The sequence below is a fragment of the Danio rerio genome, chromosome 6, assembly GCF_049306965.1.
Source record: "Danio rerio strain Tuebingen ecotype United States chromosome 6, GRCz12tu, whole genome shotgun sequence".
In the NCBI taxonomy this organism is placed as follows: domain Eukaryota; kingdom Metazoa; phylum Chordata; class Actinopteri; order Cypriniformes; family Danionidae; genus Danio; species Danio rerio.
The window spans coordinates 14,050,480-14,078,416 of NC_133181.1; the positions used below are offsets into that span (position 1 = coordinate 14,050,480).

Sequence of the window (27,937 nt, forward strand, 5' to 3'; positions counted from 1 at the left end):
TATATATATATATATATATATATATATATATATATATATGGAATAATATGTAAGGTGGAGTAATAAATATTTTGTATTTAAGTAGGTTTATGTATGCTGTATTGTATGTTATGCCAGTGTCAAATATGAATTTTGACTCAGAATCTCTGTGCAGACAATAAAGTAAATTAAAAGTAAAGTAAATATTATAATATTAATGGAATTACAACAAAAGAAAACATAGGATAGACGGCAGAATGAAAGCAGAATATAGACAATAACAAAAGTGTGTGTAGTGAGTAATAATATAATTAAATGACTACAATATACAAGTAACAAGCTGTATAATAATAATTATAATAATAATAGTAATAACAATTATAAAATATGTTATATAATATGATCATATAATACATCAATCAATGTGTCAGTTATTAAATGTAAACCTTTTGAACGGAAACTTTGTGTGTTCAGTTTGGTTACGTGATGCGTCATTATTTTGTGGAAGATAGACACAACTAATAATAGGAAAGAAAAAAGATTGATAATACCAACCAAATGTTGATTTAATTTAGTTAAAAAAAAGATAAAGAAAATGCATTTATGTATTTTTGAAAGCAACCTCACTGTTACAGCATTTTACACAAATCAATTGTCCAGTTTCCAGTAGTGAAGCTTTGCAGGCATGCAGGTTTCTTAAAGTGTCTTGGAGATGTTCTTCAGTTCTCCTGATTTATCTGATCTCTGTGTGGAGGATCAGCTACTGTCAAACTCATTTTACAAACAAAAATCACACTGCATTATTACAATTAATAAGTGAAATGTAAACTGATATTTCCTTTTGACACACTACAATATAGAAACAACTGACTTTAAATAATTTTAGCTGGTGAAAATACCAGTGTTTTGATATTTTGGGCTCTACTCCCACATGAAACAACACTATAGTATATATAGCAAATCTTGTAGTACTTTTTTATATTTACTGGTATCACTGAGTGAAAGGGAGAAAGGCGCTATGGTCTAAATGTAACGAGTGTCATTCTCATCCAGGCCAAATAGAGGCGGTAATGAGCGATTCACCCACCACAACTTTCCAACAGGAGTTTGGGCTAAATCCTAAAAATAAGAGAGAGCAGACTGGAAAAGAGTTTACATTTTAACGCTGCGGTCATTAACGTTACCATAAGTCGTTTTGTAATGAACACAGATTTAATAACAGTTTAATTGTTAACAAAAGGTTTCACTTGCGTTGACTGCTTTACTGAACTCATTTGTCATTTGTCTGCTGTGTTCAGCTGGGACGGTAAGCCTTTTGCTTTATCCGTATTTTAAATGATTTTAATAAAACTCACTCTGGGATTAATTCTGTCACAGTAAATGTGTGATGCAGTGAATATGTTGTATTAGCCTTTAGGATTAAGGAAATGAGCTTTTTATGGTTCCAAAATGTATGAAATATTATTTAAAAAAGAAGAAAGTAGCCTATTATTAAAGGGATAGTTCACCTAAAAATCAAAATGAACTCACTATTTCCTCATGTTTAAGTGGTTCCAAAATTTTGAGTTTCTTCTGTTAAACACTAAAGAAGATATTTTAAAGTAAGCTAAAAAAAACTTGTAACCATTAATAGGAAAAACAACTAATGGTCAGTGGTTGCAGGTTTCCATTCATTCATTTATTCATTTCCTTTTCGGCTAAATCCCTTTTTAAATTTGGGGTCACCACAGCGGAATGAACCGCCAACTTATCCAGCATATGTTCTACGCAGCGGATGCCCTTCCAGCTGCAAGCCATTACTGGGAAACATCCATACACACTCATTCACACACATACACTATGGACAAATTAGCTTACCTACTTCACCTATACCACATTATTTTGGACTGTGGGGGAAACCGGAGCACCTGGAGGAAACCCACGCCAACACGAGGAGAACTTGCAAACTCCACACAGAAATGCCAACTGACCCAGCCGAGGTTCAAACTAGCGACCTTGTTGCTGTGAGGCGACAGCACTACTTACTGCGCCACCACGTTGCCTGCAGGTTTGCAGCTTTCTTCAAAATATCTTGTGTTTAACAAAAGAAAGGAAGTAATAAAGGCCTAAAACAAGTAACGTGTGAGTAAATTATGACAGAATTTTCTTTATTTTTTTCTTTTTGGGTGAACTATCCTTTTATTCATTGGTCACACCATATACACACATTCATAACTCCAAAAACTGAAATGTTTGTGCAGATTCAAAGCACCAAATTAACCAACTTTTGTTGTCAAGTTAGCCAAAAAACATTTAGATTAGATTAGATAAAAAAAATATCTTTGCAATCTCAGCTCAATTTTACTTTAAAACAGTCAATCTATTATTTAAATAGACTGAAATTGTCTTTTTTTTTAGTTAAACCTTTAAAGCACCATTATTCATTTGAGAAGATTTATTTATTTATTACCCAGCCTAATAGCAGTTTATTTGGTAACAGACAAAGACAAATATGAATTTCTAAACAATTAGATAATCTCAAACTGAACTGAAATGTGTCTGTCTGGATTACTGTTTGTTTCAAATGTGGCCATGTAAACGTATGTATGGAAGCCCATTTCTGCCACTGAATAAAACAATTAAAAAGGTTATTGTGACTTTTTATCTCGTGATACAAACTCACAATTCTGAGTTTTAGAGAGAATTCTGAGATAAAGTCACAATAACTTTAAAAATAGTTTTATTTAGAGGCGGGAACGGGCTTTCATAAGTATAAATAGGCAACATTTGACAAATATATTGTTAGGCCTGTCATAAATAATAAATTGTGTGCATCACATTTTTCCAATTAAAGGTGCTGTATGTACGTTTTTGACTCCTATAAAGCATAAAATGCCTTAATATGTTTGCAGATATTCAAGAAACATGATAAGTGAACCATCTTGTTTAACTGAAAAACAATGTTAAAGTCAGTTATTTTGCTTTGAAAATGCGAGTTACGTGCCGGAACGTCTGTTTTGGTTTTGGTCTTTTAACACGACCACTGCCAATTTAGCCAATTATTTTAATTCAGGGTTGTCTTGGTGGGAAAACAGAGTATTTGTTTAATTCTGTATCACTCGTCCATGACGGAAATGTGACCTCCGGTAAGCAGTAACAGCCTCTGAAATGAGAGGCAGATTCACAGTTCCACATGAGGTGGTTATTAATTAGCAAATAATATATCAATATTACAAATGTAAGCAGGTTACATTGTAACCCTGTGTCCTAACAATAGGCTACGTTAGGAGATTTGCAGTGATAAGCAGTTTGGTTATATGCACCACACACAACACAAAAGAAATTTACATTACAGGTAAGTTTTACAATCTAATTAATTAATACATGATAAGCCTCTTTTACATTACTACATGCTGATCTAATATTTGTTGGCTTGCACTGAGTCACAGTTTTAAAGTTTATTTTTAAACGGTTTATCTTATTTTCAAGAACTGAGGTGAACTATCTGCTGCTGCTTTCAGTAGTATGGAAATAAATGTCATGTAAAATGGCGTTCAAACTCACATTATTAGCATTTCACACTGAATAAAGCACATGAGGTGTACCTGAGCTGATCATTGTCATAGTTTTCTGCTGTTCAGCTGCAATAAATAGAAGCCGTTTCTAAAATAGAAATTTCAGATGTTGGTCAGGACAAAAACTCCTTTTAATATGAAAATATTTATTCTGTTGTGTCCAATTACTTTAGTTAGAAAATGATTTAAATCAGCCTTTAGGTTCGACAGTCAGGCATGTTGGCTGGCCTGTTGGTGTCGTCAATCTGGCAACCTGCGCTTGCTTGGAGTTTTCAGAGGATGGATGGAGTAAAATGTGTTTTGAATCAGGAGTGCAATACCTAGGTCAACCACTGGGTGTCAAACTTACATACTGGAGTTTTAAATCCTAATCTAATTATGACGAACTATATATTGTTAAAAAGGTCTAAGACAACTGAATACACATTTTACCACAGCTTTTTGTTACGTAGGAAGAGTAATAGATTAAAACGCAGTTACTGTCACTGAATGTCATGACAGTTAATTGTCAAGCAGATCATTCTCATTGAGTTTAAAAGCATAGTTCATCCAAAAATGAAAATTATTAGTAATTGATGATGACAGAATTATAATCTTTGAGTGAGATATTCCTTTACTTTTTTAAATTCAAAGCATTTATTTTGTTTATACATTTTACCTTATAATAAACTTATTTAACTTATGCAATCCATTATATATATTTTAATTATTATATAGTATAAATAATATAATATAAAAACCTAAAATAATAGATAATTATTTATTATAGTTACTAGTATTACAAAAAATGTACTAAGTACAATTTATATGGAAAAATTATAGATTTTATTTTTCATATTTTTGCCATCTTAAAGCCCAGATAACTAAAAGTACTATAAAATAAAAAAATGTCCACAAATGTTACCCGGTTAATAATCTACAACAATTAGTGATGCTAAAATATATCTGTCAGTAACACTCTGACATTGAGAGATCACTAAACTTAATGTACCCAACTTTTGTCTCATATTTACAGTAGTTTACCGTCAATTCTCTTACAGATTGTTATTATTTTTTTTGTCTCTCTAGTGTGCTGAATGGCGTTCCCCAAGCTGCCCCCTCACTGCGGCTCAGTGCTGTCAGTAGTGGACATGCACACGGGTGGAGAACCGCTGCGCATCATCCTGAGTGGCTTTCCAGAGGTACAGGGCGACACCATCCTTGCCAAACGCCGTTATGTGAGAGAGCATCTGGATCATCTTCGCAAGGTCTTGATGTTGGAGCCTCGTGGACACAATGATATGTATGGAGCCCTCCTGGTCAAAAGTGAGTTAGCAGAAGCTGATCTGGGCGTTTTGTTTCTGCATAATGAAGGTTACAGCACCATGTGTGGCCACGCTGTCATTGCGCTCGGACGCTTCGCTGTGGATTATGGTCTGGTTAAAGAGCCATCTTCACCAGAGACGCAGATAAACATACACTGCCCCTGTGGCTTGGTGAAGGCCTTTACGCAATATGCTGATGGGAAAACCGGAGCTGTCAGGTTTCACAGTGTGCCCGCATTCGCTTTCGCTACAGGTGAGCAGCGTTGTTTAATCATGACAATGTTATCACAGAAAAATAAACACCAAATTTGGTTGTTTTGGTGGTGGCACTTCAGAAGAATGTGTTATATTATATTGTACTGTATTATATTATTTACATTTCATAGCAATCTTGGTTTTATATTATATTTTAAAAGAAATGTAATGTACTGTTCAAATCAAAATTATTAGCCCTCATTTCCCAAGTGATATTTAATGAAGCAAAGAAATGTTCACAGTATTTCTCATAATATCTTTTCTTCTAGAGAAAGTCTTAATTACCCTGACTTGACTAGTTACCCTAGTTAAGCCTAGTTAAATGTCACTTTAAGGTGAATAGTAGTATCTTAAAAAATATCTAGTAAAATATTATGTATTATCATCATGGATAATAAAATTAATCAGTCATAAGAAATTAGTTATTAAAACTATTATGTTTAGAGATAATTTTATCTTTTATTATGCTATTATTATGTTGTCATAATTATAACATTTTTATGTCATTGTGTTTAATGGAAAAGTGTATCACTAAAAGATTTTAGGCTTTTAAACTGGCCTTAGCATCAGTAAAACACAAGCATTTCACACAAAGGCCGTCCATACTTCTACACATCAAAAGGCAGCTGGTGCATAAATACAGTCTTTGTTTTTGTTTACTCCATGTAGTTCTGAGAGCTGATGTGCATATTTTGATTTTGCTCAGATACCCCAAGCTAAGAGCGCAAAGGTCACTCTCACACTGAAAGACACACATACACACACTTTAATTTGCTGTTATTCTCCATATAACTCCACTTCTTTCTGTTAAACAGAAATTGGGGGAAAAATATACAGGGGGGCTAATAATTCAGAGGGGCTAATAATTCTGACTTCAACTGTATGTAATATAATTTAATATGATATAACATTTTTATACATTTAAGTAGTATTTTAAGGAGCTGTTTGGTCATTATTCATCCTTTGTTTTTGTAGATGTGAGTGTCTCTGTAGAGGGATACGGGACCGTCACTGTGGACATCAGTTATGGTGGAGCTCTTTATGCTTTTGTGAGTGCTGAGAAGTTTGGATCGGATGTCAACAAGTCCAAAACTAGAGATTTGGTGGATGCAGCCACTGCTGTGAGCGAGGCTGTCAAATCTCAGGTAACTGACCCAGTGTTGTTATGGGGAGGAATATTTTGAAATATTTTTGTTACTTGAAATGAAGCTAAAATAAAGTATAAACATTAAATTAAAAACTTTTATGTCACTTTTGCACTTAAAATGAACATTTAAATTGAATGTGTAAAATTTAATAAAACTAAAAAGTAAAAGAAAAAGAAGTAAAAGAAGTAAAAGAAAAGTCAAGTGTGACTCTTGCTGCTTTGATAACTCTTAAGGCTGATTTATACTTCTGCGTCAAGGTGCACACCTCTAAAATGTAACTGCACTACAAGCTCTGTGATTGGTCGGCTTGGTCGTGTTGACAAGTGTGGTTGGCACGGAGAGCAGTTTAACAAACAGTCTTGTGAAGGAGCCCCTTATTGAAATTTTTGTTTTGTGTTTACTTTATGATTATATTTGTTGCATGTCCACCAGTTCCCGCCTCTAAATAAGTGAGTATTAGCTAATTGTACATTAAAGTAGCATTCAGAAAAAACAAAACACCTGCAAAGAAACTCAACACAGAGAAACACAACCTACTGCCAGAAATGTTATTTCAGAGCAACACAAACAGCATGCAGAAGTATAAATGCATGGCAACATGCAAGGCATGAGTCGTGCGTCACGCCGATCAATCAACTCAGAAATATAAACCAGCCTTTAGCTGATACCGTCCCGCCACCGGGACAGGATTTTTTTTAGATCTTTTTTGCAATTAAATCCTAATCTAGTCATGACAAGTTATATAGCGTTGGAATGGCCTAAGACATCTGAATACATATTTCACCACAGTTGTTTGTTATGTAAGAAGAGTAATAGATTAAAACACATTTACTGTCACTGAATGTCATTTGGTGGTCATGTTTGGTATTGTGCCTTAACAAAATCTGACTGTAACCTTTTTGACTTCTTTTAACTTGAAATTTGGAATATAATTTTTCAAATTTCTAATTTTCTGCCAATTTTAGGCTAAAATCTGTTTTGTAAATAAATGTTTTTGTATGTAATATATTAAAATATACATTTATTGTTTTATTCTTTTCATAAACATAAATTTTGTTTTATTTAACTTTTTTTAACATGAGCCACAATTTGAAATCGGTCTTCTTTAAAATGAGACCAGGGTTAAATGCAAGCACAAAAGTGTTAAAGATTGCAATTATTTTCATGTCTTTGTTCAAAAATGGGAGCGACAGTTAATGGGTTAAAGGGTTAGTTCACCCAAAATTGAAACTTCTTTTTTAATTACTTGCCCTCATGTTGTTCCAGTCCCCGAGGCCTTTGTTCATCTTTGGAATAAAAATGAAGATACTGTAGATGAAACCAGAGAGTTCTTTCATCTTCCATAGACGGCAATAGTTCTAAAGCTGGATTTATACTTTCGCCTGGTGCCGCATCTTACACCTCGCGAAACGGACGAGGCTTTTATATACGCCACGTTCGCCGTTGTGATATTCTTTAAAATGACAGGGGGCAGTCAAAAGAAGCTGGCCGTAAAATCAGACGGATAAACAGAGTAGAAAGTTTCCGGAACTACGTAATATCATTAATATCATTCAGTATTTGTAAGCTAATTATTTTTTAATTGTTTTTATTAATTATTTTAATGATTATAAGGATTTTTATAACAATTCAAGATTTTTTCTAATCAAACTTTGATGCATCACTTGCTTTTGTTCATATCTCAGACAGTTTTACCTATTAAAGTTTATTAAAATATTAATGACAACAGAACATGGGCTGCTCTACAAATATATATTTTTTATTATGACAAGAATAAAAGCAAAATAAAAGAGCACATTTACTTAAAAATACAGATGTTTTTTTTTAGATTTAGCCCAGTCCATAATTCACACATTACTGTCTGGCTAGTTTCTGCCCTCTATTTATGCTGAAAAGGCAATAATGGTCCAACATGCCTGTCTATTAACACCAATAAAGCTTTGAGAAACAGGGCATCAGTATATTATATTTTTTTCCAGTTATATATATATATCATTATAGTTTTGTAACTATTAAATTGTTTTAAATTCACAATTGTATATATACATCGGTGTAAAACCTATGTTTGGTGGAAATAACTCATTTCTATAATTGTGTACCTGGCTCACTTTTGCCATGGCCTGTTTTGTTTTTTTAAAGCTCATTTTTCAAACCTTTTAACAAAAACTTTCCTCCTTTCCCACGGCTGTTCCAATTTCTAGCCAATAATTATCGATCATCTGGTTATCTCTCTGATCACGGATCATAAAGATGGCTGTACAGTCGTACTGTTTCAGACAAAATCTTTTCAAAGTGTTTCATATTCAACTCAAATCAAACTCGGCGCCACGTGCACTGTTTGCTCAAGTCTCAAAAAATGCCGTGCGCACCGACAGCCGAAATCATGTTGCGTGCACCCAAAGCGAACATCCGCAAACTCTGCGATGACGCCACATTCGCTGCGTGCACTCAAGCGAACAAGTGGACGTGTCGAGTATAAACCAGGCTTAAGACATTCAAATCCATAAAAGGAACCAAAACATTGTCAAAACAAAACAAAGTGACATCAGTGGCTCATTAAAAACAGAACTTTCTTTTTTCATCTTATAAATATATAAAAAGGCGGCGCACTGGCTCAGTGGGTAGCAATGTCGTCTTACAACAAGAAAGTCACTGGTTGGAGCCTCGGCTGGGTCAGTTCACATGTCTGTCTGGAGTTTGCATGTTCTCCCCGTGTTCGCGTGGGTTTACTCTGGTTTCTCCGGATTCACCCACAGTCCAAAGACATGTGGTATAGGTGAATTGGCTAAGCTAAATTGGCCGTAGTGCATGTGTGTGAATGAGAGTGTATGGGTGTTTCCCAGTGATAGGTTGCAGCTGGAAGGGCATCCGCTGTGTAAAACATATGCTGGATAAGTTGGTGGTTCATTCCGCTGTGGTGACCCCTGATTAATTAAGGGACTAAGCTGAAAAGAAGATGAATGATTGAAAATATATATAAAAAATCGTACAATTCTTGAATTATTGTGTTATTATAGCTGCATTCGAATAGGCTTTATTAAGCAGAAATGCTTTTGGACTCTCAATGTTTTTGTCATCTTGCACATAGTTAAGACAATTATAAAAATAAAAATAGATAATATCACACAACATGATGGGTTTTATTTGCCTGTAATTTACATAACAATTTACTAGACTTATCATTGTAATGATATTAGGTGAAACTGTATCATCCAGTCAGCGAAGATCTGGCCTTCCTCTATGGTACAATCCTTACAGACGGCAAAGATGCCTTTTCCGAAGAGCCCACAGCCAATATGTGTGTGTTTGCTGATGCACAGGTAAAACTATTTGTGTCTCGCTGACATATTTATATGAATGCATATACATGACACTTGATGTTTAATATCAGTCGATTGATCAGGACTGGTCTGTTGCTCTTCAGTCTGTGTGACAGAGGTTTGTTAAATGTCTTGTCAGGTGGACAGAAGCCCTACAGGTTCAGGGGTCACTGCTCGTGTAGCTCTTCAGTACCATAAAGGCCTGATCAGACTGAACCAGACCAGAAGCTTCCAGAGCGGAGCTACAGGATCAGTGTTTACAGGAACAGCAATAGAGGTACCTGCAGCATAGAAACTCAGATTGCACTTTTAATTGCTGTAATTAAGTAATTTACATGTATTTCATTTAAGAGTGTAGTCCTGGATATTGTAGTTTCTATGCTTGATTCTTTAACTCAATCATCTGTTGTTGAAGGAGACCACATGTGGAGATTTCAAGGCTGTGGTAGTGGAGGTCAAAGGTCATGCCCACTACAGCGGTGTGGCCACTTTCACCCAGGAGAGCGACGACCCTCTGAGTGGAGGATTCCTTCTGCGCTGAATCAGTGGATTTGCGGTTTACAACATGCATTTCTTCTGGTCGCAGGTATGGTATATAGCAAGACACAAATAATGAACCTTCTGATGTACAAACACTTTCAGATATTAGGTAAATAGTCTGCAGTGACTGTTACTTGTTGACAAGACTAGTAAATAATATGATACTCTAATTTGATGTAAGGATCACTTTTTTAATCTATTTTTTAGGGGTTTTCACCTTTATTGTGGTAGGACAGTTATACAGAGACAGGAAAGTATGGGGAACAGAGATAGGGGAAGGGTCGGCAAAGGACCTAGAGCCGGGAATCGAGCTTGCACTATCCACAAGGCCATTGTCGCCGACACCGATCACTTTTTTAATGTCTGAAACATTTAATTAAATATTCTGCTCAAATAAAGGGGAATAATTTAAAGGTCCTACTGAAGTGACTTGAAACGTGCTGCATTATTTAAATGGATGGTTCACCGAGACATTTCCTGCTTATTTACTTAACCTCTAGTCGTGCAAGATTTAGCTGACTATCATTTTTTTTATCAAAAATAAACACATACACACAAGTCTAAGTTAATATCCATGGCTATTAAGACATTTTTTTGTTATCAATTTGTAACATTTTACAGCTATACAACCTACAAACCAAACATTTTCATAATAAACCTCCCAAAAAACTCACATTTTTGATTGCACAGGGACTTTTAGGGCCAATTAGAGAATAGCATTTAATTTAATGTTATAGTCTAACATATTGTTTAATTATTTAAGTTATAATTGATAATATGCAATTTTAGACGATGTTAATTTGTGTTTCAGACATTTCATTAATGTCAAAGTAAAGCTTACCATACCATATAAATCAGTTTAGAGAACTGAACTGCAAGTATAAACACAGCCTAAGGCAGGAGTGTCTAAATCAATTCCTGGGGGGCCGGAGCCCTGCAGAGTTTAGTTCCAGCCCTGCTTCAACACACCTTGTAGGTATCAAACAAGCCTAAAGCTGCGGTCACACTAGAGTTTGTGTGTGCGAAATTCTGTCGTACGGCGCTTCGAAAAGGGGCGGGATTTAACAAGATTATTAGACATTAAAAAAAGCGAGCGATTGCTCCATGTTTTAAATTTCTGTACAGAGAGGTCACACAATTGGTCTCACGCAGTCAATTGATGTGATTTCTCAGGTCAGAGTTCACCGAGCTTGAACTTTACACCTCAGCGAACTGCGAAACCTGTCTGACTCATTCGCGTGTGTATGAATGGAAATCTATGGGAAGAAAAGTCAAGTGTGGCCGCAGCTTTAACCCCTCAATTAATTTGATCAGGTGTGTTTAATTAGGGTTGGAACCAAACTCTGCAGAGCTCCGGCCCTCCAGGAACTTGCTTTGACTTATGTGGGCTAAGGCAAAATGGCTAACAAAGTTGGCAAATTAGATGACTTGGTGATATAAATTTGGGTTGTTGATTCTGTTTTGTTGGTTGCTCTTTTTTTACAGTCTTTTTTGGAATATTTGTACAAAATTTCACCAATTTACACCAGTTTTTCATTCATTCATTCATTCATTCATTCATTCATTCATTTTCTTTTTGGCTTAGTCCCTTTATTAATCCAGGGTGGCCACAGCTGAGTGAACCGACAACTTATCCAGCTTACACAGCGGATGCACTTCCAGCTGCAACCCATCACTGGGAAACATCCATACACACTCATTCACACACATACACTACGGACAATTTAGCTTAGTCAATTCACCCATACCACATGTTTTTTGACTTGTGGGGGAAACCAGAGCACCCGGATGAAACCCACGTGAACACGGGGAGAACATGCAAACTCCACACAGAAACCTCAACTGACTACACCCGTTGTGCATAAGTAATTTTTGATTGGCTAAATAGGTCTTTCCTTTCTCTTTCGTGCTTTCTTCTCTGTTTTACTAATACCTAACATATTTCCTAGCATGTCATCAAGGCATCATCTGGGTGCTCTTTTCTTATTTCACATTTAAGTAAGCTATGTATTGTGACAGAATGACAAGTTTTACAATTAAATCTGTATAACAATTATAAATGTACTTTTCTTGTAATTTTACTGGATGTTGCATCTTGGAAATGAAGAATTGGGACTGTGCCAGTTATTCTGTTTCCACCATGTCAATAAAACAATATTTCATATGTTGTAGTGTTCAATCAATTACCTTTGATTTCTAAAAAAACATAACACAAAAAATCACTAACAGCGACAATCACTAACAAAATACATTTTCTTGCCACTGAAAATCAACATTGTGGAGGTAAAACACTAAATATAAACGGATTTCATAGTGGATATAGGCATGTCGAGCCTCATAACAAAGTTGAGAATTAACTAAATGAATACAAATAAATTCTATTTTTAAAAAATGAAATAATATAGACCTAAAACATTTAGTTTTTTTTTATTATTATTAAAAAACAATTTTATTCTAGCCAAAATGAAACAATAAATGCTGTGAAAAATGCTCTGTTAAACATAATTTATGGAGAGCAAATAATTGTGACTTCAACCCTGTAAGGAATGTGGAGTGAGCCTTGTCAAGTATGATTTTACCCAGTGGTCTAGCCAGCAATCCTGGGCATTATGTCAGAAGATTAGACAGTGGTCCCCCTCTCTGTGACAGTTGAAGAGTGGGCCTCAACACATCTTATACTCGAAATTGGTCCTTTGCTTTTAACCTATGCAAAAGCACACCCACATATTTAGTGATACCTTAGAGCACAGGTGTCAAACTCAGTTCCAAAAGGTCCGCAGCCCTGCACAGTTTAGTTCCAACCCTAATTAAACACACCTGATCAAACTAATTGAGTCTTTCAGGCTTGTTTGAAACCTACAGGTAAGTGTGTTGGAGCAGGGTTGGAACTAAACTGTGCAGGGCTTCGGCCCTCCAGGAATTGAGTTTGACGCCCCTGCATTAGAGCAAACAGACACTGTGAACAGACCTGGAGCAGTGGGGAGTGCATTGCTTCCAGCACCCGGGGTGCAGTTAGGGGTTAGATGCTTTGATCAAGGGCACCTGAGCTGAGTTTTGAAGATGGAGAGAGTGCAGCTCATTCATTCCCCTCCATCTTCAATTCCTGCCTAGACCAGGAATTAAACCAGCAACCTTTGGGTTAACAGTCTAACTCACTATTTGATTCACAACCCTCATAATCATGAATGTGGTTACACAAAATGTTAATTATAACTATAAAGGGCTCAAATGTTATGAAGGATTACTGAAGGTTTCAACATGCTAATTGAAATAAGAGGGATAAGAATTTTTTGCTTATTGCCACTTGCATAGGCCAGGGTCTCAATCTGCTATTTAAACCCCCCTCCTCCTCTATTTGGCCCACAACTGAGATTCAGCCCACCAAAATATATATTTTTGATTTTATATTTTAATTTGATATATTTTTAATTATTTCATATGATTGTTGTGCAGGTGCATATACTGTAGATGCCTTTTCACCTTAGAATTATAAGGTTCTATTGGACATTTTTGTCAAAATTGAGGTTTTGACATTCTTATTAAATGACACCTAATTTACATTATGGGATGTTTTTTAATAAGTTTTTTAAGTTTCATAACTTTTTATTTAAAATAAATGTTACACATATACTGTTTGCTATATGGAATGCAAAATCTTTCAAGCTCAATATCTCAAAATCATTCAAAACGCAGATGGAACCTTATCATTCCAAGGTGACACTTGTGGTTTTAACCCGCCACCTATTGGACATTTAAGATACTGCACTATATATTTTCAGTTTAGTTTTACTTTCGGTTTCTCTCAGTGTGCATAGTCGAGATTGAAGTGATCCTTTTTAACTTAAGCTATATTTTTGAAATATATTCATGGGTAATTCGATCACTATTAGTTTTATACCACCTGTATTCCAACAGAGGTATAATTATGCTGGTGGTCTAATATTCGATTCAAATTCTCTCGTGTCATTTGATAGATTTCCCTCATATGCATATTAAGACTTGTAGTCTATAAAAACTAAATCCATTAGTAAAATTTGTATGTCAATCTGGTTGAATCCACTTTTTTCCCCCTACAAAAACTAAAAAATAGTGAGAAATTAGTAAAAATGAATAAGCTGCTTATTGTTGCAGGTTGTACACATGAATAATAATATTAACAAATATTGCACATGATGGTTGACAGAAATGAGATGCCCATGCTTAATGTATTGAATGAAATGAAAGTCTTTTAAAGATTTTGTTTCACTTTGACATTCTCCAGTAGACCTACAGCCATTTAATCTTTTTTTCCTAGGGGCGGAGTCTAAAATTCGCGGGCTTTTGTTCATTTTGTTTTTTTCTCTCTCTCTCTCTCGCTCACCCTCTGCGTGTCTCAGTCCACTTTCACTCCGTCGAATCGGCAATCGCTTAAATCGACATATTATCTTCGAGAGTCTCCTGCACTGAGCCAGTTAAGCTTTTTTTCGACTGACCGAGGTGAGTGTCTGCTGTTACATGTTCATGTTTTATTTTTATGTAGAAAAGCCTTATTTCTCCACGCTATTGTGCTTAAGAGTGCATCAACACTTGGTATTTAAAGTGTATAAAAACACAGGATATATTTCCTCTTTAAAGTCTGTTTACATTTTATGATTTTATTACTGTCAGATGGATAAAACTAGTAATCCTAACAACAGTAATCAAATAAATCGAGCTTCCCCAAATGAGCAAGAGAAAATCAAAACAGATGAACCGAAGAGGAAAAATACATCACAGGTGAGTTTTCCATTCGGTGGAAGTTATTTGAGGTACATGCTGTTTAATATAATTATATTTCCTGGCCATAATATTTCGATATTTATAGTATTTTTTTATATTTATGTTATGAAGGAAGATAAGGAAAACCTACATAAAGGTGTCCAAAATAATAATTCACCTAAAAGACAGCGGGAGCCTCTTCAATCCACCTGCAATATTTCTGACCATTATCCTAAAAGGAAGCGTGCAGGTAAGGGCTTTAAATAATCGATTACTACTATCTAGGGCTTGGCCCTTCTCCTAAACTCTGCTTATTTTCTCAGTGACAGAGCAGAAAGAGTGGTATTCCATGTCAAATCGACCTCTTGGATATTGTTTGATCATCAACAATTATAAATTTGAAAGTGCATCACTTGCAGACCGGAGAGGGACTGATAGAGATAAAGGTATTGAGTGCATTTTGTAGGAAAATATATGTATACACTCACCGGCCACTTTATTAGGTACACCTTACTAGTACCGTGTTAGATCCACTTTTGCATTCAGAACTGTTTTAGTCCTTCATGGCATAGATTTAACAACGTACTGGAAATATTCCATAGAGATTTTGGTCCATATTGAAATGACAGCATTACACAGTTGCTGCAGACATCCATGATGTGAATCTAGCTTCCCAAAGGTGCTCTATTCGATTGAGCTTTGGTGACTGTGGAGGCCATTTGAGTACAGTAAACTCATTGTCATGTTCAAGAAACCAGTCTGAGATCATTTGTTTTATGACATGGTGCATTATCCTCCTGGAAGTAGCCATCAGAAGATGGGCACACTGTGGTCATAAGGTGATGGAAATGGTCAGCAACAATACTCACGTAGGCTGTGCTGTTGACACGATGTTCAATTGGTACTAACAAGCTCAAAGTGTGCCAAGAAAACATCCCCCACACCATTACACCACCACCACCAGCCTAAACCATTGATACTGAATGGATATATGCTTTCATGTTGTTAATGCCAAATCCTGACCCTACCATCCAAATTCCGCAGCAGAAACTGAGACTCATCAGACCAGGCAACATTTTTCCAATCTTATATTGTCCAGTTTTGGTAAGCCTGTGTGAATTGTAGCCTCAGTTTCCTGTTATTATCTAATAGGAGTGGCACCCGGTGTGGTCTTCTGCTGCTGTAGGCCATCCGCCTCAAGGTTGGCTGTGTTGTGCGTTCAGAGATGCTCTTCTACATACCTCGGTTGTAGCGAGTAGTTATTTGAGTTACTGTTGCCTTTCAGCTTAAACCAGTCTGGCCATTCTCCTCTGACCTCTGGCATCAACAAGACATTTGTGCCCACAGAACTGCCGCTCACTGGATATTTTCTCTTTTTCTGACCATTCTCTGCAAGTCCTAGAGATGGTTGTGCATGAAAATCCCAGTAGATCACAGCAGTTTCTAAAATACTCAGACCAGCTCGTCTGGCACCAACAACCGTGCCATGTTCAAAGTCACTTAAATCACCTTTCTTCCCCATTCTGTTGCTCAGTTTGAACTGCAGCAGATCGTCCTGACCATGTCTACATGCTTAAATGCATTAAAGTTGCTGCCTTGTGATTGGCTGAGTAGAGATTTGCATTAACGAACAGTTGTACCTAATAAAGTGGCCGGTGAGTGTTTAACGAGTATAACCACATTAAAGTATTACCAGTTTTCTGAATTTGCTACTAATTTGTATGGGCTTGAATTAAATATTTGTTTGTGATTTTGTATTATTTTATTTTGTACTAATAAGGTTCATAATTTCGAGGAACAATATCATTTAGAAAGATTACAGTTTTGAGTGTGTGTTTATAAATGGATACTTCCTCCTTTTATTTAAGGTATGAAAACATAATAAGTTATACTAAGTCATTGTCACTTAAATGCTCTAATTGATAATATTCTTACTTTCAAATTTGAAGACATTTTATTAATAGTTAATCAAATAAACTGCAAAACCATAGCTGCTAATGGCTTTATGGTAAAGACGTAACTCTATTTTACTTTGTCTCTTAGACGATCTCACCAAAGTCTTTGAGAAAATGTATTTCAAAGTTGAAGTGCGGGACGATTTACAAGCCTCAGACATGCGAAATGTGATAAAAGAATTTGCAGAGAAGGATCACTCTCAGATGAATGCTTTTGTCTGCTGCATCCTCACCCATGGAGAGAAAGGCACTGTTCTGGGAACAGACGGAAAACAAGTTCCGATTCGTGAACTCTCACAGCCGTTTGCTGAATGCCGTTCTCTAGCCAGTAAACCCAAACTGTTCTTCATTCAGGCCTGTCAGGGCAATATGAGACAGCAAGGTTTGTGGATGGCACATGAGCGGGAGAACACCACAGAAGAGGAAGCATATGAGGAGGATGCTCATGCTGCAGGGAATTACAGTATCCCTATGGATGCAGATTTCCTCTTTGCCATTGCAACGGTGGAGCATTTTAGATCCTACCGCCACATTACAAATGGGTCCATCTTTATTCAGGTGCTCTGCAAGCAGCTGGAAAGGGGCTGTGCACAGTGAGTTGTGGTTATAATTTATTTATTTATTATTTTAGAAAATGTTAGTGACAATTTAAGAACTTATTTGTATTTTTAACAGTAATAACCTAATGTTATTTTGCTCTTTTGGGTATTTTGGAGCTCAGATGTTAATAAGGCAAGTTAGAGTAATTAGGCAAGTCAATATGCAGCAATGGTTTGTTCTGAAGACAATAAAAAATATTGCTTAAGAAGGCTAATAATATTGATATGTAATATTAATGTTCAATATTAATAATGGTATTTTTAATGCTTTTATTCTAGCTGAAATAAAACATTCTTCTATAGTAGAAAAATATATAAAAAAGGAAATACTGTGGAAAAAGTCTTTGCTTTGTTGAACATAATTCGGGAAGTATTTAAAAAAAGAAAAAAAAAATCAAAGGAAGGTGAATAATTTAGACTTTAACTTTACAAAAACTAGTGGGAAGCCATTTTTGATGTGGTGCTCACATAGAGCAGTTGGGGGTCTCAAGATTGTCATCTCAGTCATGGTATTGAGGGTGGTGAGACCCTAAACTCTCCTATATACTTGCCTACTTATAACTTTTTTTTCTTGTTTTGTAGGAAAAAGGACATACTCTCAATTTTAACCGCGGTAAATGGAGTAGTGGGCTCCAAAATTCTACAGGGTTACAAGCAGATGCCTGAGGTTCGCTACACTCTGACCAAAGCACTGGTCCTGCCCATGAATGGAGTCTCCTAATCGGCTGCAGGATGACAATATGCCATCACTTCTAAAAGACAAGCACAGAGATTAATTTGTTACATTTGCATGTTTAAATAATGTAGATATGTTAAACAATTTTTTTAAAATTAATGCATGGTACTAGGAACCAAGGCCAATGGTTTTATTCTCAGGGAATGGGGTAAATGCACGCAGACTTTTAATTTTAGTCAGCCAGCCTGAGGGCTTCAGGTTAATTGTCATCCCACACAAGATTGCCAAGTTTAAGATCTGATTTCTTTAAAAAACAGTGATCTTCATCACCTGGCTGAGATATGATATAAAGTGTGTATCAGACCAAACAAGAAGCACTGCATCAAATTATATTTTTCCACAGTATGTCTTTAAAATATGGAAATATATTTTACCCCAGTATTTTAAATAGAGTTTCTGCGCCATCCTGCAGCTAATGAAGGCGTCTGAGTTTAAACCGTCTTTCATCTCTTTTTACACTTTAACAACCAAATGGATGCTTAAGTCTATTTAACAGATTATATTTGAATTACATTGAATAACCTATTGGAAAAAGATGGTTTTTGGATGTAGATTATTTGGGTATGGGTTAAGTAAGAAATCAATACTGCAGTGCAAAGATTTATTAATTTGTAATATTTTACAATATTAGCATTTTCACATTTGCCATGGGATTGAATTTTATATCTAAATATTGTTTTTAGTTGTTTAATTTAAAAGAACAAATTCAGAGAGTTTTTAATTATCAGCTGCATTTCATAGTGCCGATTGTTCTACTGTTTAAAACAGAAACGGTGTAGTTCCTTGTCCCTATGGGTCATATTGATTTTTTTTTTTTTATAACCACAAGTTAATGATTGACCTCATTTAGGAGACCATAAATAGCTGATAAATCACCAGTGGCCTAGGACAGCTCTTAGATAACAGTTTAAATTATTTAGCAAGATTAATTGCCGAAGATTAAATGCATTTTGTAAATGTATTTATTTTGGACTAGCATTAAGAATCGCTAATCCTAAGCAATCATTGTCTATAAGGATATTGTAAATAGATACATTAGACAAATTAAATTGTGTAGAATAGATATTATCCTCCCAATTTTTGACCTTTTTAGGTGAAAACATGATTTGTGAAGATTTTATTTCACACCCCATCAACAATATGCATCAATGGACATCTCTCTTTTTTTAAATTGAACATTGTTAAGTGCATTTTATTGTACTTAAAATAATGCAACTGGTTTTGTATTCAATTGTTTTAAATATATTTATACATGCTAAATGTTTTAAATTTGCAAAAATGCTGTATTGTAAACAGTTCTACCATTAAAAAGTGAAAAATTTTAATTACTCAGGATCCAAATTACTCTTTTTTTGAGCTTGAGGAATGAATGTGTAGTTGGACTGCTTGGCTTTTCAACATTTAAAGTTGTATTTATGTGGAGTGTGTTTCAAAGAGGACAGACATTAGCTTATATGTTATGATATCAGAATATGATTCTTATTGCACTGATAAGAGTTTAGAATACAACAATAACTGCAACTCAGCTATAGAGAAATGTTTTAACAACTCGTCTAAAAACCCATATTGATGACAAGTGATTAAAATCTTTAATAAAATACTTACGTAAATAAAATTATTCTTGTATGTTAGCGGTTGGCCACATACCAAAATTGAAATTAGTCCTCAGTTGGTCAAAACGTATTCTTTCGTGAACTAATACATTTAGCTTCATCACTAAGCAACAGGTGGGTTGCTACCCAGACTCAATCTGAAAACATACCCCTATATACATTTCTGGAGAGCACCAAATACGTCCCAGGTGTTTTTTTTTTATTTTTTGCAGTGTTTGTTTTCACAAATCCATCGCTGTGGCTGCTGTGTATGCTTTTTGAGATCTCAAATTTCTCTCGTGAGTGTATTCGCGCCTGCTGTTATCACGTAAATCCACCAGAGGCCGCTGTCGACTGACTGACCCACCCTCCTCCTTCCCTAAACCCAACCAATGTATTTTTCAAAAGCACAGATTGACCCGCCCACCCACTTCCACTTTAAACCCAACCGGCCAGCCTTCGCCTGATTTTTACCACGTTTTCAGATTTAACCACATTCTTACCCTGTTATTTACTTTTTTATTTTTTGGCTTCTGTTTTAGTCTAACCTGCTTTTTAGAACCATTCTTAACCAGACTTAAACCCCATCATCACAATCAACTCCTCTCTGCATCTCAAGTCTGGCGACATATGTGGCAAGCCACTGGACAAACTGATAACAGTGAAAAAGCTATCGTCCATACAGAGGTAAGCAGTCTGGGAAGTGCGAATTGGAATGGCGTCATACCGCCCCCCTAGTGTTTGTTTTAGACAAAATGCAGCCATACGTACTTCTGGCTAATTTGCGATCTCCAGAAATTGAGTTTTTTTTTTTTTAAATAGCTCTTATATCCAGTGCTGTATTTGAATTTATATTTCATTTACGTATTGTAGCACCGTTATCCTGCGAGACACATTTCATTCCTCTGTATGTCCACACATGTAGCGAAATGACAATAAAACTTGACTTGAAGTGAAAAAATGTAATAATTCACATACAGGTGGAAGGGGTAGTTGAGGATTTTTCTGGAAAAGTAGGCACAGAAGTACGTCATATCTCCAAAAACACATTAATAAAGTAAAGCTGAGAATTAAACAGAATTATTGGGGTCATTTAGTCCCCAAATACAAGATTAGTACACAGGATAACAAATACAATTTAAGTAAAAAAAAAAAAGGTTAAAAATGTGCATAAGACTACGTAACATCCAATCAGTATAATCAAACACAGCTGGATTTAAATGAAGGCGTAGCCTCATCTCAAGGGTGATCAGAAAAAATGGACAGCTACTGACTTAAATATATGAGTGTCAAAGCAAAGGGTCTGAAGGACCATGCGATATTTGAATTATTCATTTATTCATTCATTTTCTGCCGCTTTTCCGGGGCCGGGTCGCAGGGGCAGCAGTCTTAGGAGAGAACACCAAATTTCCCTCTGCTCAGACACTTCCTCCAGCTTCCTCCTCCTCCTGGGACATGCCTGGAACACCTCCCTAGGTAGGCGTCCAGGAGGCATCCAAAACAGATGCCTGAGCCACCTCAGCTGACTTCTCTCGATGTGGAGGAGCAGCGGCTCTACTATGAGCTCCTCCTGGGGGACAGAGCTCCTCACCCTATGCATAAGAGTGCGCCCTGCCACCCTTTGAAGGAAACTAATTTCGGCCGCTTGTATCCGAGATCTTGTCCTTTCGGTCATGACCCAAAGCTCATGACCATAGGTGAGAGTAGGAATGTAGATTAACCGGTAAATCGAGAGCTTTGCCTTTTTGACTCTGAGTCGACTATTTTGCTAAAGAACCAATAATTTTAAATTGTAATAAATGATCCCAGGACACCGATCCTAGAATTGGCATTGAGAGCCACTGTCCTAATAAATTCTCTGGTAAATCATCCATGATTACTCCATGAAATCCCAATGACGTATAAAGTCCGACAGTCATCACTAGGATTTTTCAGGGATTCACTGGCCGCAAGAATAGTTTCCTCGTTAAGGCCACTTCATAGATAGGCATTTGTTTCCTTATGCTCTTCTGACTGCTCACTTCATTATTCACATAAAGCAGGATTGTCAGGATGTCAGCACCCCTGGGAACATAAGAGTAAAACAAAATAACTATATAAAAATATAGTGTACACTCTGTATGTTTCTGAGCAATCTTTCAGTACACATACATTTTCTTACTCGTTTTGTCTAAATTGTATAAAATTTTTTATTGTAATTATGAAACACCTATATCATAAACTACATCTATCAAACTTACCGTGGACAATGTTTCTCCAGGTTTCTACAAAGTGACTGAATAAACCAGGAGCCTTCCCTGACGTGTCTGTAAGAAACGTGTCCATTGGTGGTTGATCTGGCAATCAGGAAATCTGTGTCAGACGGGATTGTGATGTCTAAATTATCACCCTCCACCTTCGCTTTTGAATTTCCAGCATCCGCTTCAACTTTCACACAAGCTTGCAGAGAGTTGGCACCTCGACATCCCTGTATGAAAAACAGTTTGGGCTTCCCTACCAGCTTTTGGCACTTAACGCCAGTGAAAGGATCTCGTATTTCGTCAATAGACAAATAATTGCCATCGGTTCCACACACTCCTTCCCTTCTGCCATGGGAGAGAATGCAGCACACAAAACAGTCTCCATCTACTGTCCGTCCCAGATCTTTCAAGATGTTCCTTATTTCAGCTGTATCTTTATTATTGTGTTCCACCACCTCGAACCCCAGCCAGTGGAAAACTTTGGCTAGGTACTCTGAGAAAGAGGGAAGAAAGAACATAAGCAACTCAATCCATCTATCTATAAATAATTTTCAAATTATAATAGTGTTTATATTTATAAAAAAGTACAATACTCTTTTTAAATAATAGTTCATTAAATAAAATCTGATTATTTTAATGCTTTTGTAATCATTAGCATTTTATCTGTGGCTTGTTGTGCTCTTAATTTGCTTGTGATTGTTGGTCATTGAGTTTCGCATTTGCGTCTTCGTTTCATACATAAACTATCGGCACACAGATATGTTTCATACAGCACATGACTCACCATTATATATGGTGATATCCAATGATATTTCCTGATAACAATTCAGAATGTTCAAAAAACTAACCTCGGTCCTTATCTGATCCTCTTCTTGACATCATGCCGGAAGAAAAGATTTCGTTATTGATGATTACACAGATCCCTCGTGGATTTTTAATTATTCTGTATGGAGAGATCTGAAATAAAAGTAAACGTAGATACATCAGTGGATAAAGCACATGATGAAATCATTTACATCATTTTGAATGTATAATTGGATGATATAAACATCACCTCCTGTACTGAAGAATCAAAAATGTCATGATCCTTTAACATTGGGAAATTTTCCAACACACAATCCTGCCTTAAAAGGGCTATGAATTGGTGGCAAGTTTCCTCCCCTTTTCCCATGAGTTTGTCAAGCAGGTTGATGATTTTGGTCTCTCTTTGAGGGAAATCCGAGAGGTTATTGTAGTCGCGCAGAGTAATAAGTTTGGCTTGTTGCACATGCTGCAAGATGAAATTGGCATCTACGGATAAAGTCTCCAACAGGAAGATTTTATTTTCACAAATCTTATCAACTGATTCCTTTTTGTCCATAGTTCAAAATCTACTCTGCAAAATCAGAGAAAACTGAAATGTTAGTTTGTCAAACTGTTCATACTCACTTTAAAGCAGATTTATGCTGTTTCCCTCTGAGAAGACAAGACTAGCAGTGTCTCAAAAAATGGATAGTAATAAAAAGTATTAATAATCTATAATCCATTTAAAGGAATAGGACAATGGAAACATTTCTGAACTATAAAAAATGTATGAATTGCTAGTTTTTTTCTAAGATACAGCAGGAAAAATAAGTATTAAACATGTTACCATTTTTTGTTGTTGACATGAAAAAATTTCTGGATGTTTAAAGCAACCAAAGAAATCCATATATGCAAAGAAAACCTCAATCTTAATTAGTTTATAAAATAATTTATGCGTAATAAAATGAAATTACACAGAATATTGAACACATGAAGAAAAGGAGGTGTAGAAAGGCAGTGAAAGCCCAGACAGCAGCCGAAAGCTCTTAGTAATTATTCAGCAACCCTCAGCTCTTCGTCATTGTAAATTAATATCAGCTGCTTCAGTCCAACATCTACATTAACAGGATGATGAGGATGAACCAAGGTGGACATCCCAGCCAATCACCTGACCTGACTTGAATTTAATACAAAATAAAGATCAGATTTTAAAGACGAGTCACGAGACCCACAGAACATCAAGATTTTTTTACACTCTATTGAAGTTTGTGAAAAACTCATGTGTGAATTTTTATTTTTTCAGATTTTTTTGTTTGTTTTATTTTTTTCACAAGACCCGCCCCCCACTGCTATACCATCATAAATAGAGTGGAGGAACTATGACGTCACTTTGTAGGCTAATCGGCTGCTAGCATAAAACTATAGGATTTTCCCATAGGCTTTACGAAGATTGCAAATAATAAACTCTGTGTTCAAACACTGTTCATTACACTTACACGTTTTGTCCAGTCGGATAATCCTCACACGAAGATACAACTTTAAGCACTTTTGGATCTTTAATGCAAATGCAAGAACTGAAAAGCTAACATTAGGCTATAAACGGACTACAGAGCCCTCGGGGCACGCGCCTTTGACGTCAGCCCCACCCTGCTATAGACAACTTTTCCAGCTTATTTTTAGATATAATGTCCATGACAAAGAGTTAATCTCTCTGTATATTATATTATAATCCACGCTATATATTATAAACAAATAAATAGGCAAAAACACAGAGACCTATGTGCCTTTTGGATCGTTTTTTACATGGGAAATACATCTGTTTTGCTTTACGGTTGTTCTAAAAGTTTTAAAACTGTGTGTATGAATCTGCCTCTATAGTATTAGCATAAGACATATTTAAGTAAGTGTATCGCTCGCGTGCACAGCCTGCTTACCTTAACAGACCACAGAAATTAGGCGTGAGGAACAAGTCTATCAAATGCCTGCAAGTTCCATCATCATGGACACAGAGCAACAATCAATATTCCTTTTTTTTTGTCACGAAGTACAGTGAAGAGAAGCTTATACAGTCACATCTGCTATACATTTTATAGAGTAGTGTAAATATTGCAGTTCGACAGAGTTAAATGTGTTCAGATGAAGAAAAAAGCACAAAAAAAATCACTTGATCACGTTTTAATGACAGTTAATATGTGTGTATTTTTACACATTTATTCACACGTTTGCATTACTGAGAGTAGGAGAGAGACAGGCAGCACTGGTCAGCAGTATCTTCATAATATCGTTTAATTAAAATAAATGATTAAGATTAATCTGTCTCGACAGTCTTTATAAGTGAAGGAATTATCAACACACAATCTGAATTCCCAATTAGAATAATACAACACTATAAAATACTCTTCATGAAAATAACCTAAATCACAGACAAATCCAAATGCCCAACACAAACGAGCTGCGCTCCAGACCAGATCAGCTCGATGACGTATAATGTCCCCGACACCGACTTTAGTCCCATTTAGCAACTTGATTGCAACCTTCTTTTAAAAGAAGCGTAACCGATTTAAAAATGCAAGAGTGTGCTGTAACTGATGTGTTTTATGTCGTAGAACAAAACGTGAAATTGTCTTGAAATTGTGTTGGCCACAGACCTTATTTAAGCGATTTTACTGAAACCCCATTCAAAAAACCCATTGACTTGAGGACGAGGAAACCGGAAGTGCTAAAATGCTAACTCGCTTCCGGGTTTTTGCATACAAATTGACGTCATAGTTTCTCCCTTCTCCACTCTATAGAGTGGAGGAACTATGACGTCAATTTGTATGCAAAAACCCGGAAGCGAGTTAGCATTTTAGCACTTCCGGTTCCCTCGTCCCAAAGTCAATGGGTTTTTTGAATGGGGTTTCAGTAAAATCGCTCAAATAAGGTCCGTGGCTAACATCAACTCAATATACTTTCACGTTTTGTTCTACGACATAAAACACATCAGTTACAGCACACTCTTCAACTTTTAAATCGATTATGCTTCTTTAAAAAGACGGTTGCTATCAAGTTGCTAAATGAGACTACAGGCGGCGTCGGGGGCATTATACGTCATCGAGCTGATCTGGTCTGGAGCGCAGCTCGCTTGGGCGTTTGGATTTGTCTGTGATTTAAGTATTTTCAGAATAGTATTTTATAGTTTGTTGTATTATTCTAATTGAGAATTCAGATTGTGTGTAGATAATTCCTTCACATGTAAAGGCTGTCGAGACAGATTCATTTGTTGATGATTCATTTTAATTAAACGATAATATGAAGATACTGCTCAGTTTCTTTCCTGCTCTCAGTAATGCAAACGTGTGAATAAATGTGTAAAAATACAGACATTTTAACTGTCATTTTAACGTGATCAAGTGATTTCTCGTCTTTTTTTCTTCATCAACACATTTAACTCTGTCATAACTGCAATATTTACACTCCTCCATAAAACGTATAGCAGATGTGACTGTATGAGCTGCTTTTCGCTGTACTTCGTGACACAAAAGGAATATTGAATGTTGTTCTGTGTCGATGATGATGAAACCTGCAGGCATTTGATAGACTTGTTCCTCCTCACGCCGTCGTCTGTTAAGGTAAGCGGGCTGTGTGCACGCGAGCGATACACTTATTTAAATATGTCTCATAATAATACTATATAGGCACATTTATACACATTTTTTTTTACTTTTAGAACAACCGCAAAGCAAAACATGTATTTCCCACGTAAAAACGATCAAAAAGGCACAAAGGTCTATGTGTGTTTGCGTATTTATTAGTTTATAATATATAGCGTGGATTACAATATAATATACTGAGAGATTTACTCTTTGTCATGGACGTTATTTCTAAAAATAAGCTTGATAAGTCGTCTGTAGTAGGGTGGGGCTGACGTCACTGACGAGCGCCCCGAGGGCGCTGTAGTCCGTTTATAGCCTAATGTTAGCTTTTCAAGTCTTGCGTTTGCATTTAAGATCCAAAAGTGCTCAATGTTATATTTTCGTGTGACAATTATCCGGCTGAACAAAACGTGTAAGTGTAATGAACAGTGTTTGAACACAGAGCGTATTATTCGCAATCTTCGAAAACCCTATGGGAAAATCCTATTGGGATTTTCACGAGGGAACCAGTTTTATGCTAGCAGCCGATTAGCCTACAAAGTGACGTCATAGTTCCTCCACTCTATTGTGAAAATAACAAATAAAAGGCTTTAAGACCACGCGGAATCTGATGTAAATGACGTAATCTTTCACTACTGACCTACTGTATTGTTGTCAAATAGAAAAAAAAACATTTTACAAGGAACTTCATTTATTCTAAATCTTGAACCTTATTCTTAAAAGGAACAAAAAATTAATACTACTTTACCTACCTACTGTTGTTATCCATTAAATTTCAAATTATACTTTTTACAAGAGAGGATAGAAAAATCATCAAGCTCTACATTCATTCATTTTCTTTTCGGCTTATAACTTTTAAAAATCGGTCGCCAGGTCGTGTGTGTGTGTGTATGTGTCGTGTGTGTGGCAGGTGACAGACTGTTTATTTCACTCAATCCTTATATAATTGTATACTGTATCTTTCAAATGTTACCCAGTTATTATATTATAGTCTATTAGAAAGTATATAAAATCTTTGTCTTCCGAAACGTAGCCAAGCCTACTTCTTGCTTTCGTTTTCCCTTTCTTTAAATCAATGTAAACAGGTATGAAAGTATTTGAACAACTTCAGACACGTTTACACCGGTTTACACACTCTTTTACAAATCTTTTGACATCGACCAATTTGGACATAATTATAAAATAAATGCTAACGTTATAGTATAGGCTTTACTTACGGAAAACGTCCTGGTGAAATGAGTTTTCCTTAGATCATAATTGAGTGTCAGGCTTGGGTGCTCTTAACAAGCTCAAAATTGACTAAAATCGGTTATGATAGTCGTAACACCAAAGCGTGGTCGTTTTATACAGTCTAACAATCTGTCGTTTATCAAAACGATTTTTAGTGAAGCTTTTACAGATACTAGTTCCGAGTGTAGACAGACGCCGGCTGGCTAGGGGTGGAGTAAATTAAGTTTTTACAGTAAATCAGGCCTTTTCACATGACGTCAAGCGGGAACCCACCCAGTCAGCTGTATATTTACTACAGATACGGTTGTCTTCTGTTGTCTGCAATCAAGG

The 27,937-nt window shown here is 36.0% G+C and overlaps 4 protein-coding genes across 11 annotated transcripts in view; 3 read left to right on the forward strand and 1 right to left on the reverse strand.

Annotated features, from left to right (window-relative positions):
- asic4b (acid-sensing (proton-gated) ion channel family member 4b) overlaps positions 1–27,937 on the forward strand; it is a 750,743-nt gene that overhangs the window by 142,038 nt on the left and 580,768 nt on the right. The window lies entirely within an intron of this gene.
- Positions 1,068–22,619, forward strand: l3hypdh (trans-L-3-hydroxyproline dehydratase). 6 transcript variants are annotated; one of them, XM_073953779.1, is made up of 8 exons: positions 1,068–1,285; positions 4,602–4,780; positions 4,887–5,090; positions 6,068–6,237; positions 9,438–9,560; positions 9,700–9,837; positions 9,976–10,146; positions 11,686–12,264. In XM_073953779.1, the coding sequence occupies exons 3-7, from the start codon at positions 4,898–4,900 to the stop codon at positions 10,099–10,101; spliced, it is 750 nt and encodes a 249-aa protein (XP_073809880.1). In that variant the 5' UTR covers positions 1,068–1,285; positions 4,602–4,780; positions 4,887–4,897; the 3' UTR covers positions 10,102–10,146; positions 11,686–12,264. The 6 variants fall into 6 exon arrangements, 5 of the variants coding, with proteins under 5 accessions (XP_073809880.1, XP_073809878.1, XP_073809879.1 ...); XR_012407688.1 differs by having other exon boundaries at positions 4,602–5,090; positions 9,976–11,002; positions 11,466–12,264; XM_073953777.1 differs by lacking the exon at positions 11,686–12,264 and adding an exon at positions 21,980–22,619 and having other exon boundaries at positions 4,602–5,090.
- casp8l1 (caspase 8, apoptosis-related cysteine peptidase, like 1) lies at positions 14,502–19,452 on the forward strand. 2 transcript variants are annotated; one of them, XM_005165822.6, is made up of 6 exons: positions 14,502–14,576; positions 14,748–14,855; positions 14,970–15,087; positions 15,161–15,283; positions 16,881–17,385; positions 17,974–19,452. In XM_005165822.6, exons 2-6 carry the CDS (start codon positions 14,748–14,750, stop codon positions 18,110–18,112), a joined length of 993 nt encoding a protein of 330 aa, XP_005165879.3. In that variant the 5' UTR covers positions 14,502–14,576; the 3' UTR covers positions 18,113–19,452.
- On the reverse strand, positions 20,670–27,838 carry LOC795066 (caspase-8). Of its 2 annotated transcripts, none has more exons than XM_009302256.5 (5): positions 27,595–27,838; positions 23,014–23,334; positions 22,808–22,916; positions 21,960–22,452; positions 20,670–21,783 (listed from the first exon to the last, which is right to left on the reverse strand). In XM_009302256.5, exons 2-5 carry the CDS (start codon positions 23,317–23,319, stop codon positions 21,651–21,653), a joined length of 1,041 nt encoding a protein of 346 aa, XP_009300531.2. In that variant the 5' UTR covers positions 23,320–23,334; positions 27,595–27,838; the 3' UTR covers positions 20,670–21,650. The 2 variants fall into 2 exon arrangements, with proteins under 2 accessions (XP_009300531.2, XP_073809876.1); XM_073953775.1 differs by having other exon boundaries at positions 23,014–23,329; positions 27,595–27,808.